Here is a 14,739-nt window from a genome sequence, read left to right on the forward strand (position 1 = left end):
TGGTTGGTAGGCTATTAATTATTGCCTCAATTTCAGAGCCTGTTATTGGCCTATTCAAGGATTCAACTTCTTCCTGGTTTAGTCTTGGGAGGGTGTATGTCTCCAGGAATTTATCCATTTCTTCTAGATTTTCTAGTTTGTTTGTGTAGAGGTGTTTATAGTACATTCTGATGGTAGTTTTTATTTCTGTGGGATCAGTGGTGATATCCCCTTTATCATTTTTTATTGCGTCTATTTCATTCTTCTCTCTTTTCTTCTTAGACCTGTGGTTACATATTTTAAAATAATTCCTTCCATGCCTGAATGTATTCAAGTTTTTTCTTAGGGCCACTTTATGTCACATAGTGCACTAAATCCCTGAGAGTAGGGAAATGAAGAAATTTTCCCATACCCTGAAGGAGTTTACTATTTATTTGAGAGATCAACAAGTATAGGTCACTGCAACGAAATGTTTGGGAATGATGTCAAAGTATGCCTGGAGGCGCTGTGGAAATGCACAGGAGAGATACTAACCTTGAAACAGGTTGCTCTTCTCCAACACAGTGAAAGTTGCTCCCTTCAATGACATTCTGTGAAAAGAGGCAGGTAGGTATTACTTGTGGATTCAACATTTTACCTGACAGTTGTAGGGAAAGATAAAGGTAGATGAAATTCAACCTTTCTTCTGAAATTTAGCAGCAGTAAGTGTTGTTGGGTTTATAATTGAAGAAGTTAAGTGTTTGGGTGATCATAATGGAAATAACACAGTAGAAATGTTATCGAAAATGCAAGAAACATTCATGGAAAGGGCAAAGTATAAAGGAAGGAGCATGACATTTGTCTTAGGTAGACAGATTTGAATCACAGCTCTGTCACTTACTACTCATGTGTCTGTAGACAAATCATATAAATTACCTAAACCTCAATTTCTTCATATGCAAAATGAAAAGAATACTAGCTTACTCATGGAATTACTATAAGCATTAAATAAGATAATGTTTATATGGCATTTTTCAGATTACCTGGGCCATCTTAAAGGACTAAAATGTGATGGTATAGATCTAATTGTAAATTAAACTAGGTATTTCAATGTAGGATGCTTTACCCCTGACAGGGAGTGGGAGAATGTTGACAAGTGTGAAGCAGTGATCTGATTTCAGAGTGCCTGGAGTACCAAGCAGAGAATAAAGGCAGGGATGTGGTTCATAATGACGAAGATCATGGTGATGATGACAGTGAAGATGCTAATCACTACATCTCCTTCCAAAGCTTAGAACATTTATCACTTTGATTTCCTATGACTAATTATTTACTTATATATATTTTTTAAAGTCTACTTAGGAAAAATCATGTTTCAGTTAACCCCTTTGCTAAGTAGACCCTCTTTGGCTCTAAAAGAAGTCAGAATCTCTGGAATGTCTTAGTTGGTATTATATGAACCAATGTGAAATCACATATTCTCACTGAACAATTTTTCTACTCCTAGTGGTAAAATACGTAGCCTTAATATCCTACATACATTGAGTCAGAATGAAGCTCAGTGACCAGTGAGCAATCTGGGATACTGACCTCATCCTACCTATTGTCTTACTTCCTGTGCATTGCTTATACTTAGGAGTGACTTCAGCATTAGGTAAAATTCCAGCATTTGCTTTCTCTCTCTTTCACTTCCCTTTAACCTGAAAGAGTGCAAAAGCTTTGAATTCAAGCTCACTTGGACACTAATCCTGGCCCTGAGACTCTACAGCTTCCACCAAAGTACTTAACAGCCTCTGTACCTGTTTTCTAATTTGAAAAAGTAGTGGGTACAATACCTATTTTAGGAGGCTTAAAACTTTTTTTTTTTTTTTTATACTTTAAGTTTTAGGGTACATGTGCACATTGTGCAGGTTAGTTACATATGTATACATGTGCCATGCTGGTGCGCTGCAAACATGGTAACAAATAAACACCTTGGATAGTGTCTGGCACATAGCAGTCACTAAACATTCAATAAATACTGACTTTTTTGCATTATTCTTTTCATGCACTGTTACCTCATTTGATTTAGGAGGGCAATGTTGGCTCCATTTTACAGATGAGCTATAAGATAGGTTAAGATAATTTCTTAGGCCACACATAGGGTAAGTAAAGAAAGGATTTGACCCTAAGTCTCCTAACGCTTGTCACAGACACTTTTGGTGCCCTGTGCTAACATTCTCTTACAAGACTCTGATTTCAGCCATAGCTGCAGTAGATGGTTCCTGCAGTGGGAAATATCCCACTTCAGGCATCCACTGTACCATTTGTCTCTCCTCTTCTTGGCCTCAAGTGTCTCTCTAAAGGCCCTAGGAGTTTTCAGGCAAGAGAATCCTGGAAGTACACAGGAGTTAAAGTCCTTAACAATATCCTTTAATGAATGGACGCTGGCATTCATTCTCTTACTTCTGACAGATAATTCTCAATTGCATTACTTGAGCCAGAGTTGGCTATAGGGGGAGCTATCTCAATAACACACTACTTTGGCTTTTCCTACTTTGGCTTTTCCTTGTCTATAGCATTCTAATTGATAACCTTTAATCCTGCTTCCTGGGATCACCTCCCCAATAAATGACCTGCACCTAACTCCTTGTCTCAGACTACATTTTGGGAACTAAAGGTTTGGGTGAGAGAAGAAAGGGGGTTTGGTTTTGTTTTCATTTGTGTTTGTACAGCATTTCTCTCTACTTCTCCCTAGGTCACCAAGATGCTGGCAGTGGTTGTAATTCTGTTTGCCCTTTTATGGATGCCCTACAGGACTCTGGTGGTTGTCAACTCATTTCTCTCCAGTCCTTTCCAAGAAAATTGGTTTTTGCTCTTTTGCAGAATTTGCATTTATCTCAACAGTGCCATCAACCCGGTGGTTTACAATCTCATGTCCCAGAAATTCCGTGCAGCCTTCAGAAAGCTCTGCAACTGCAAGCAGAAGCCAACAGAGAAACCTGCTAACTACAGTGTGGCCCTAAATTACAGCGTCATCAAGGAGTCAGACCATTTCAGCACAGAGCTTGATGATATCACTGTCACTGACACTTACCTGTCTGCCACAAAAGTGTCTTTTGATGACACCTGCTTGGCTTCTGAGGTATCCTTTAGCCAAAGTTGATTCATGAATTAGAAGAAAATGGATGACAAAGAAAATGAGAATCTGTGCAGTCATCAACACAAGGGAGAACATGGCCAATAGTCATATCTGAAGACAGAGCAGATCAGTCTTTGTCAATGCTCTAACAAGTTCTGGCCCTAGATACTTTAACCCATGAGGATGATTCAGACTTTCCTTCTTACAAACTAATATCACTAAAAATGGAGCAGATCTGTGAAATAGCTAAATGATGGAAACTTAAAGTTTAGCCCTTTTCATTTAACTTAAGAAATTCACTATATTTTCTGGACTTATAGAGTTTCAATAAAATCTAGACATCAATTTACATTATTCATAGTAACCTTATCAAATGTCACTTTTCAACTTCCCTAATTTATTTATACGTTCGATAATTTGACAACATGCAGATTTTTAAATGTTTGCATTTAGTATTCATTTTAACATAGTACAGGGCTAGTTCATGAATATCTGAAATTAAAGGGAAAAATATTACAGAAACATTTTATTTATTGAGTAAAAATAAGATTTTAGACATACATGTTAACTGTATTTTAAAAGTTGCCATAATGTTTATAAAATTCTGAGATGATTTTTATATCTTAGAAGGTAGATAATCATCACTCAACTTTAATGTAAAATAAACCTCAAAATATCTGAAATTATTAATTAAGGAGAAATGTAGATTTTAAGATAAATCCAACTCTTATCAACTCTTCCAGCCTCCCACATTATGGGTGGAAAAAGGCAAAAGCCCAGATTAAGTAACTGTGAAGATACAAACTAACATACAATTAAATTTGAAAAGTATAGTCAAGACAAAGCAAGTATTTATAATTAGATTTTGCTTCTTCTCTGACACTTTTAAGCAATAAAATCTTTTTGAACATTCTTGTTTATAAACTACTCAGCCATGTCAAGCAAATCATTCAAGCAAAATCTAGCTGAAAAGTCTGAAACATTCTTAAAAGCTTTGTTGTTATTCTAAGTCAGCCAAAATCCTGGTATCCCTCTTCCAGATAAAGAGCTCCCACTGAGAATTGTAGTCTATGGATTTTACCTTGACTGCAATTGTCTTTCCTTCCTATCTGCTTGTTGTTTGTAGGTTCTTTTTTTGTTTTTCTCAAATGCTAGTGATATTTTGTTTACAGATTCTAAAAGCAATGCAAAATTCTGTTGGCTTTATTTTCAGCAGAGTTAAAACTGATTTCATCATATTATCAGTATGTCATCTTTATATTTATGACTGACATCTGCTATTCCAGTGATTATCGGAGACTTGTGAATGAATCTGTCCAGGACACTTGTCAGTTCCTACCTGAATCTCTTACCTATTGAGATTTGGCCAACCAGAATCTCCAAGGGCAAAAATTGCCCTTGGTGATGGTTCAGTAGTCATTGATTTTTAATGAGTAGATCAAAAAATTACCCATACCTTTACATGCCCGTAGGCTGTCATTTTCCCTCTCCAGCCTATATCCCTATTTTATGGACTTTTCTAGAACCTAATCGCTAATGATAATTATGCCTCCCCATCTTCTTAATGAAGAATATACCATTCTTCTGAAACTTGTTTTTACGTGCTGTTTCATGGAGACTCTGCTATCCAGAACCTCATTCTAGAGTGTGCTTTTTTTTTTTAAAATTGGCCTTATCTACTCCAGCAAGACATTTTTATCCTGTTACTATAACAGTAAATGAATGCAAGCAAATATTTGCAGGAAATACCCTAAAACCCTACCTGCATGACAGTAAGCAATCTATGTTAACTGACTTTTCATTCTGGTATAAATATTAATCTTGGCATCATATAAATAGAGCACCAGAGTGACCCAACCCCAAATCACACAAGCACATGTGTGTTTATAAACACATACCCACATGTTCATAAATTGGTGAAAAGGGGGATTGGAATATATGAGATTTTTTCATTACAGAAAGGACCTAATGTCATTGAGTATCTACTGTGTCTCAGGTATGCTGGTAGGTAGTCAATCAACATTATCTTCATCACAATTTCACTACAGCTGTGATTTCTCTGATGATTAGACCAGTATTCCTGTGACCTAATTCCTAATTAATAAAAAGTTATGGATTTTGCAGAATGATTATATCAGGTGTTAAAAAATACAATTAGTTTAACATGATATACACAGAATACAAAGATGCTCTTCTTATCTTTGGAAATTTAATGTATGGGCTGAATTCTTTCACTTTAATTTTTTAAAAGTTATTTCTCAAAAATATGTTAGTTTTAGACCACATGGGAAATTCATAAGAACTCAGTTCATAGTGTTTTAACTCTAAAGCAAATGCCATTTTAAAATTAAATGTTCCTATGTAATGTCCAATAGATATTTGAATTTACACAGAAGAGATATAACTTTTTAAAATATTCTTTATCACACTATACTCAATCATAAAATATTTCCACAAATAATCAAAACTTAATATACCACCAAATGAGAAATAAAGAGCTAGATTAAAATTTGCTGGTGAAATGAAGTAATGTTATTAAGAGCCCTCCTTAATAAAAATTCCCTGTGTTCTTTTGTTACTTCCAATTTCATTAATTGCTGAGGGTCTTTGGTTAGATCTCATACCTGAGGTAATTGAGTAAAGGGCACAGATCATGAATAAAATGAACAAACATAAATTCCCTCTTAGGACCTAAGGGCTGTGAGTATATTTCTAGACCTTAACATACAAGGCAAATATTCTAAATGCTGAAGAAAAATAAGACAAGTCCAAACTCTACAGTCATTCTTAAACAAATTGAATGTACAGAACAATACACCTTGATAATATACCAAAATTAATGGCTGATTTGGCTAAACAATTAGCAATGTCAAAGGAAAAGCTACAGCCATAAAACTTAGTTTAGTGCAACTAAGTCTTGATGGATATTTGAAGTGTTTTATTTTCAGAAGACTATGTTGGAATAATAAGAACAATATGTCTTAGTAAAAGTTGGGTCAACATAGTTTTGGTTGGCTCTTCAAGAATAAAAGAATTTATATCATTCTAAACTATGTTAAACCTGTAAACATGATAAAGAGAAAATATTAACTTTCTGAAGGAAAAGATTTTATGTGGTTAACCTGTCAATGTATAAATTCTATAAATATTATATTTAATATCATCTTTACTTCTCAATTGCAATTAAAACAGGGATTGGAATATTTATATACGAAGTAGGGAAATTCAATGTGAATGAGAGTACACCTAAGAGGAACTAGTCAGTTCCAGAGTCAAGAAAAAATGTTTTCAAATGTTTTAAGTCACTCATTCCCCTAGGGGGAAGCAAACATGAATATCTCCAGCAATTTATTTCTTATGTATCCTTAGCTGTCTACAATAAATAGCCATCAAAACCAAGATTTGACTGAGTCAACATAAGCTTTCAGAATAATACACATGAAGAAATCTTACAGAGCTCTGTGGTCATAAGTATTTTTCTCTCTCTTCCCTCTCCCCACCAAACTCTCATCACTCCACAATCATCACTATCCTCATAGCAGGAAGATTCATCTAACTTCATTCAAGACTAAACCTGGACATGAAATATCTTAAGTAAAAATACGAATGTTCTTTCAAACATATTTATCTATAAAAATATGTCATTGTTTTGCAAACTTTCATTTTCATGAAATCACTTTTAAACATAGAAAAACTGATGCTTTAAATTAGAGTTCTCTTTATGTCCTCATTGACATGGTAGGAATCATGTACAGAGTTGAGAAGTTGGCATTTTAGAGGTTTCGATCAGAAACTAATCAAATAACACTCAATATGTGCAAAATTGCTGCAGAAATTTGTTTCAGCAGACAAACTCTCCCCTTTCTTATGAAGCTCACAATCCTACAAGAAAAAGACCAACATGTCATCACCTGAAGATATAACTGTTTGGCAATATTTAGAATACAAATCTGAGATGTCAGAAATATAATTTAAAGAAGCAATTGTTAATGGTCCATTTGAAATATCATAAGATGACTTTTAATACAAGAATCAATTTTACATATTCTCATTGTACTTTATGGACTCTAATGAGAAGTATCTGTTAACTTAATTCTTCACTGATTACACAGGAAAATAAGGTCAGATAAGACCCTGTACTATTTTTCTGATATGTTCAGTCTACAAGTACAATCTCATCACTCAACAGCAAACCTTATTTACAGGAGTTTCACATCAGAGAACAATTTTGTTACTGACATGGTTAATACCAAATGATGACAATGCTGACATAAACTAAGTCTACAGGGTTCTGCTTCTAATATTCAAATACAGTGCTCCTCCATATCCTCCGGTGATCTATTTCAAGACTCCTAGTGGATGCCTGAAACCGTGGATAGTACCAAACTCTGTACATACTATGTTTTCTCGATCTGATAACCAAGATGGCTACTAAATGACTTGCAGCAGGCAGGCAGAGTGCACAGCATGAATACAGTGGACAAAGAGAGGATTCACGTTTTGGGTCGGATGGCACAAGATTTTATCATGCCACTCTGAATGCCTCTGAATTTAAAACTTATACATTGTTTATTTCTGGAACTTTCCATGTAATATTTTTGTGTAGAGGTTGACTGCAGGTAACTGACACCACAGAAAACCAAACCAAACTGTGTATAAGGGGCAACTATTGTAACCTCTTTTGACAAGAGGGATCATGAATGTGTGTGTACAATGTTGTCGGGTCTATTTACATTCTTCTACACCAAGCACATTCATGATAAAGCCAATATAAAGTTATTAATTCATATTTTGGAAATGACATCTGGAAAAATAAAAGAACTAAATGAAGTAGTACAGCTAAGACAGTACATTGTCCAGAATTTTCAAACCTGGATCCAGCAAGGAAACAAAGGATAGTTTTAATGGCCAATAAACAGTGAATTCACACTGATTGCCTGCCTGGCCTCATGAAGAAGCATCTGGGTTAAGTCCATACTACAGGCTCTCAACTGGAATAATGGAAATGAAAGTACTTTGTAAATTATAAAAGTTGAAAGACTGGGATAAAGAGTGGAGTCAGCTGGAGCTCTTTCAGTGTATTTGAGCCCTGAAGCAGCACCCATAAGTGGTTATTTCATTCCTCACAGAATAATGAACTTAATTCTTGTGCATGTGGCTGTTCTCTGACTTCCAGAAAAGAGAGAGTATGAACTTCCTCAAGAATGCCATGGACTGATATTGATAAAGATGGAGGCTTTGGATAAAAACAGAAATAAATACAAGTCAGCAGAGTAAGACTCCATCTCACCAGAGATCTGAATTCAGAAGTCAGTAAGAACATTATATTCCTGAAATGGCATAAGATGCCCTAGTAAGGAGGCCAAATATTTAATTCCTAGCTAAGAATAATAAAACATTCCTGCTTTCATATACATAAGAGTAACCTGGGAGCTTATCTTAAAATGCACTTTCTTTTGGTCTTGCCCTAAGAAATTCTCATTTATTAGATGATTTTGATGCCAATAGTCTTCTGAGCACACCTTGAAAATCACTGAACTCAGGCCCTCATATAGAGCCTTCAAGGCTCTTATCACATAATTCTTAATAAGCAACTAAACGGAAAGATCCTTGAGGGTAAGTCTTTTTCATCTTTGTATTCCACAAATTATCTAAACTATTATTTAGTTAATTATTTATTATCTATTGGATGATATCCCTAAATATCTGTAAAATGAATGAAATCAATCCCAGCTCAGAAATACATTCTAAACTTTTGATAATACCCAATTTGCCTATAGATCTATCTTCACAATCAGATAACTCATTGTGCTTGTTTTATTTTTTAAATAGTTTTCCTGGCTCATTGAAAGGCACTGCATGAAGTATGCCAGATGATAGTCAGAACAATCCCTTATGTATGTAACATGCATGACAATTTCAATGGTACTCTCATGTCCATCATCCAATTTAATAAGGAGAAAAAGGAAGACTAAAACATTGTTTCTGTTTTCAAGGAGATTACAATTTAGTGATAACATATTAACACAGAAACATGCCAGAAAAAAAAAGAACACATAATTGGAAGCCAAATTGTATGATTTCAGACTATAAACAGCTGAGTTCTTCAGAGGGAAGGGGGCTTCCATGGGGCTTGGAGTCGTTAAGGAGGGCTTTGTAGAGAAAGTAGGACGTCCTTCAAGGATAGATTTGATTTAGATAGTTAAAGAAAAGATAATCCATGTGAGAAAAATAAGATGAGTAAGGAAAGGAGACATAAATCAATCTTAAAGCAAGTCTCTTGATACTAAGAATGTATATCCAGAGCAAATCCAATTCATCAGGGATTGATTAAGGAAGGCAGCTAGTCCAAACAAAAACAAAAACAAAAACAAAAAACCTGACAAAGGAAGTAAGGGACCAACCTGTACTTATATTTGGTGAGGAAATGTTCACTCATTCACAAGAATATAAAGTAGAAGTGTATATAAATCTGCTATGTCTATTTTGTAAACTTTGTGAATTTCATCATCTATAGAAAATACAGTATACTATTTGTCTTATGTTGTAATTCTAAAAGTATTCTTATAGTCCTAATTTTCCAAGTGAAAAATATATGTATATATATCTTTTTTCTATATTATATTATCATATATTTAAAATATTTATATATGTGTATATTATTCAGGGGTCCTAAATGACTCTGGATTTATCCAATTATGCTACATATAGAGATCAGAGCTAGCTCAGGGACCTATGCCCTTCATGAACCTAAGCTTCAACATTAAACATGAAACTGAGAAACATGTAGTGATTAGCTTCAGGCTACTGTGATAACATTGTTGACTTGCATGTTGCTTATGATGTGTCTTGGAATGTTTTGGCTTCCTTCTATCAGCTTTAGAAAGTTGTATGCTGACTCACTTCATCATTTGGGAATTAAACATTGTGTCCTTGTGGGGCAAACACTCTTTTTTAAGAAAGTGCAGTATTATGTGCTTTACTGTGAGAAACTGTGTGTCTGTTCCAATATTGTATGGTGAGCAATAAAGAATCAAACTGAAAGAGCTGGCTCTTTAGCTTTCTTTTTCTTCCAAATTATTTCATTTTTGGTGTGACTGGACCTTAAACCACTTGCCCCAAAGAATTCATTTTAATTCAGTGCCACTCACATGTACCACTGGTGGTTTTTCGAAATAATGGTAAGTAATACACAAATAGACATTTTAATTTTAATAATAAATTGAATGTGTCCATCCCATCCACTCCACTTAACTTCCCATTCTACTGATACATTTATTCTAAAAGGTGAGATAACGTAGACGAAGCTATACAAATAAACCACTGGGGTAGTAGCCACTTGCGGTTCCTCATGCCGCATCTCCTCTTTGGTCCCATGATTTCAGGACAGCAATGGTAGACCATTCCATATACATTGCCATTCTCCCATCTTCAGCAAACTAAAGTAGCAGAGTGCTCCCAAGCTGTGTTACATCACTCAGTATAAGCACAGGTAGCCAAGGATTTCAAGGGAGTTAATGCCCCTAGGGACACCAATCAAAAAGTGGGGAATAAAAACTAATAGAAAAATGTTCCAGGCTCTTATCTTCTAATGGAATATTTCTTAGGCATCTTCAAAATGATTCTTCAACAGGTCCTCAGCATTACTGAGCCCCTATTCTTCATACTGGAAACCAACTCACATACCCTTCACCAACTTTTCCGCCTTCCTTGTCCCACTACTTGAACTTCCTCACTTTTACAAAGTTGAAAATATTGTAGGTTGAAGATGTATTTAATACACCTAAACTAGTGAACATTGTAGCTTAGCCTAGCCTGCATTAACCATGCTCAGAACACTTACAGTAGCTTATAGTTAAGCAAAATCATCTAACACAAAGCCTGTTTATGAAAGAGTGCTGAATATATCATGTAATTTATTGAATACTGTACCAAAGTACAGTTTCTACTGAATCTGTATTGCTTTCATACCACAGTAAAGTCAAAAAATCATAAGTATTATGAATCAAACTATGGAAAGTCAGGGAACATTTGCATTTCCAATCAGAAGTTGCTTTCTAAACTATAGAAGAGGTAACATTGCATATGTATGTCAGTTAAAATACTTTTAACATAGCACAAATTTCATGAATTGCAGAAAAAAATAATTGTTTCTCTATACTCCTGAACCATAAATGATCTTGTCATTTCAACTCCACTTTGTTCAAATTCTCCCCTGTGTAATTTATAAGTATTTTACTCTTATAATATAATAATTGCATCTGTAAAACAGAGATAGAAACACGTCTAATTCATGAATGAATTATGAGAATTAAATTAAATTACATTTAAAAGTAGTTATAAGATACAAGGCCCATAGTTTACACTCAACATTTCCTAACAATTACTAATCAGACTCAATAAAAGGAATTCCAAACATCTGAAGCCATAAATACTCATTGAGAAATGCTGGGTACAAGGCACCTTCCTTAGTGCTACAATAAGACAAAAGAGGAAATAAGAATTGTCCTCAAGAATCTTACAATCTAGCTGAAGAGACCAAATACAAACATTTTAAATTTAGGTAACAGTACAAGGTTTAACTAGCAGTCTAAGACACCAGGAGAAGAAAAAAGGAAGTACCTGATAAATTCCCCAATCATTAACATAAACAATAATGGTCATGAAATTTCAGAAGAGAGAGATAAATTACTCCAGTCTAAACTAGTATCTTATTTTGTTACCTGCTACAACAAAATATCAGAGCAGGGTAGCTTATAAACAACAGCAATGTATGTCTCACAGTTCTAGAGTCCAGAAAGTTCAAGTCCAAGGCACTAGTACATTTGGAGTCTGGTGAGGGCTGCTTCCTAGGTTCATAGATGGTGCTTTCCTGTTATGTCCTCACATAGCAGAAGAGCCAAAGGGGCTCCCTTGGGCCTATTTTATAAGGACACTAATCCTGTTCATGAGGGCCCCATCCTCAAGATTTAATCATCTCCCAAAGACCCCACCTAATACTAGCACACTGGTAATTAGATTTCAACATATGAATTTGGTGGTGGTAAGGAGCCACAAATCTTCAGATCATAGCAGCTAGCAAGAAAAGACTTTGAGGAGGCAGTGATATATGTGCTGAATGTTAGATGGTAGTAAAATATGAAAGGGCAGAGAAGGTATGGGGTGGAGTAGACAGAAAAGGAGACATTCAAAAAATGCCTGAGCTAAAGTAATGAGAAGGAATAAGATGGTGTGGAGACAGACAAGTGAGATAGAAACTGGAAACTTGTTTACCATAGAATATCAAGAGTAGAATAGATCTAAAGTCAGGTAATGCTCATTCAAAAAAGGAAATTTAGGGCCAGATGCAGTCGCTTACTCTTGTAATCCCAGCACTTTGGGAACCAAAGGCTGGAAGATCACTTTAGCTCAGAAGATTGAGACCAACCTGGGCAACACAGTGAGATCCCATCTCTACAGAAAATTTAAAAAGTTGCCAGGTATGGTGGCATGTGCCTGTACACCCAGCTACTCAGGAGGCTGAGTAGGGAGAATAGCTTGATCCCAGGAAGTTGAGGCTGCAGTGAGCCATGATTGCACCACTGCACTCCAGTCTGGGCAACCAAGTGAGAACTTTTCGGGAAGGGAAGGGAAGGGGAAGGGGAAGGGAAGAAATTAAGAAAGAAAGAAAGAAATTTAGCTGGGCTATGTCTTACTTTCAAACTAAGGTATTTTTTCTGAAAATATAAAGCATGATAATAATAATAACAGTTTTTTGCTTAACTTTTTTTCTGGTATAGAATAATGGTAGTAGTATCTTGGCAACTTTTCTGTAAATCTAAAATTATTCCAAAAGAATATGTTTACTAAATAAGTAAATGTTGGTAATAGAAGTCCAAAAGAAAAGTAGTTTGATCTAGAATATTTCTCCTATAAGGCCCCAGATTATTTTGGCACTAAAGTTTTTTTAAATTAACCAAATGGCAAAATTATTTAAATTCTCTTTTCAAAATGACTAACAATGCTCATAATTCTTAAATCATAATTTGAGTGCAGCAGGGCTTTTATTGCAAGGATCTTTTTGAATGACTATCCCTTGAGTCAGTCAGTTTCATGTTTTCTTACGTAGCAATATAAGCCAGAAAAGTCCATCTCAATTCCAAACTACACACACACACGCACACACACACACACACACACACATTGCCAAATTACAGAATTTTCAGAAGTATAAATCATAGGAAGCACAGGGTCAACACAAACATCTTTCTTCACTTCATACACACATTTATTCAACAACTAAAATATATAACCTACCTACCACTCATGACTTTGGTTATGCTTTTCCAATATGAAATGGATACCAATTGACTCCATTTCATTAGCAGTTTCTAATTTCATTTCATTAGCAGTTCCTAATGACTCTGGCTTTGCCAAGTTATCCTCAGAGAAACTCCATCACTGATAATTAAATGGATTTCAACTTTTACCCCACACTCCATACCTTGAATGTTAAATGTCTCATGCCCTCGGCTATTATGACAGGTGACATGATTGTGACAACTTCTAACTTTTACGGAAGACTAACTCTTGAGCTGAAAAAACTCTGAAAAATAGGCAATAATACCAACAATTAGAATAGTTGTTTGGTTAGCTTCTAAGTCCTATTTGTCATGGTTGGATAGATGTGTACAAAACTATTTTGAGACATTACCGCAACAGACAGATAAAGTGAAGAAAAATAGAATTTAAAAAAGATCAATGAGAAGTCTTCCAAATAGCACATTCTGGGTTAGATTTATTGGGGGAATGGTTTTTAAGAGTTTAATATTAAATATTTCATGTGAGTACCATTACTTCATTCACAATCAGTCATTTTCTTAGGGAGGAATGCAATTGGCCACCAGAAGGATCTGAGACAATTGAAAGAATCTGTCCCTTTGCTTGGCATATTGAACACATTGTTTTAATGCCAACATATGAAGGATGTGAAAACACTGATTTCCATGGCCAGGTGGCAAACTACAACTTGGGCAAATTGGGTTGTTGCTGAGTTTGCCATTACTTATTGATCATCTAGGCTATATCTCATGATGCCCTTCTGCTTGCTGATCAGAAATGGCAATGAAGATGATTATAAAATAATCATTCTATAATTATAACGGTATAAAATACCGTTCTTTAATTTCTTATGTCAGTTGCATATATTTGGGATTTTTATCAAAATTTAATATTGCCATGGATTATGATTGACATGATATAGTCAAATAGAAGAGCTAGAGGGTTTGGGACCTAGCATCAAAACTGCTGCCTACATGAAGCAGACACTAAGAAGAAAGTATTGAGGTGATGGTCATCTATCTGTGGAAGCAGAGAAAGAATTCAGTCCAATAGGGAAAATGTCAAACACATAATCAACTGAAGGCAACAAATAAGTAGTCAGATGGAGACCATTTATAATTCCAGGGAATTCTCCAAGACTAAACAGTGTCTGTGCTTAAAACAATTGACTGTGCCTTCTGAGAATGTAAAATTAGTAAGCATTTCTGTCTTGGTTTTATGTGCTTTGTATAGAGGTGATGTGTAATGGCCCTCTCTTCCTCTTCTCAGCCTTGAGTTTTATTCTCCTCTTCCAAACCATCTCAACCCCTACACCTCATGCCCAACACACAATTCAAAGA

At 35.2% G+C, this 14,739-nt stretch overlaps 1 protein-coding gene and 1 long non-coding RNA gene across 2 annotated transcripts in view; one reads left to right on the top strand and one right to left on the bottom strand.

Moving 5' to 3' along the window:
- The window catches only part of TRHR (thyrotropin releasing hormone receptor), a 32,921-nt gene extending 29,818 nt beyond the window's left edge, over positions 1-3,103 (top strand). Inside the window, exon 3 of the mRNA XM_009455804.5 lies at positions 2,696-3,103. Within this exon, the coding sequence (XP_009454079.1) occupies positions 2,696-3,103 (408 nt within the window). The remainder of the gene's footprint in view (positions 1-2,695) is intronic.
- Positions 1-14,739, bottom strand: part of LOC134810903 (uncharacterized) — a 139,511-nt gene that overhangs the window by 73,564 nt on the left and 51,208 nt on the right. The window contains exons 4-5 of the long non-coding RNA XR_010159653.1: positions 3,035-3,190; positions 514-569 (exon numbers count right to left, since the gene is read on the bottom strand). This is a non-coding gene — a long non-coding RNA (uncharacterized LOC134810903). The remainder of the gene's footprint in view (positions 1-513; positions 570-3,034; positions 3,191-14,739) is intronic.

Source organism: Pan troglodytes, chromosome 7 (assembly GCF_028858775.2).
Source record: "Pan troglodytes isolate AG18354 chromosome 7, NHGRI_mPanTro3-v2.0_pri, whole genome shotgun sequence".
In the NCBI taxonomy this organism is placed as follows: domain Eukaryota; kingdom Metazoa; phylum Chordata; class Mammalia; order Primates; family Hominidae; genus Pan; species Pan troglodytes.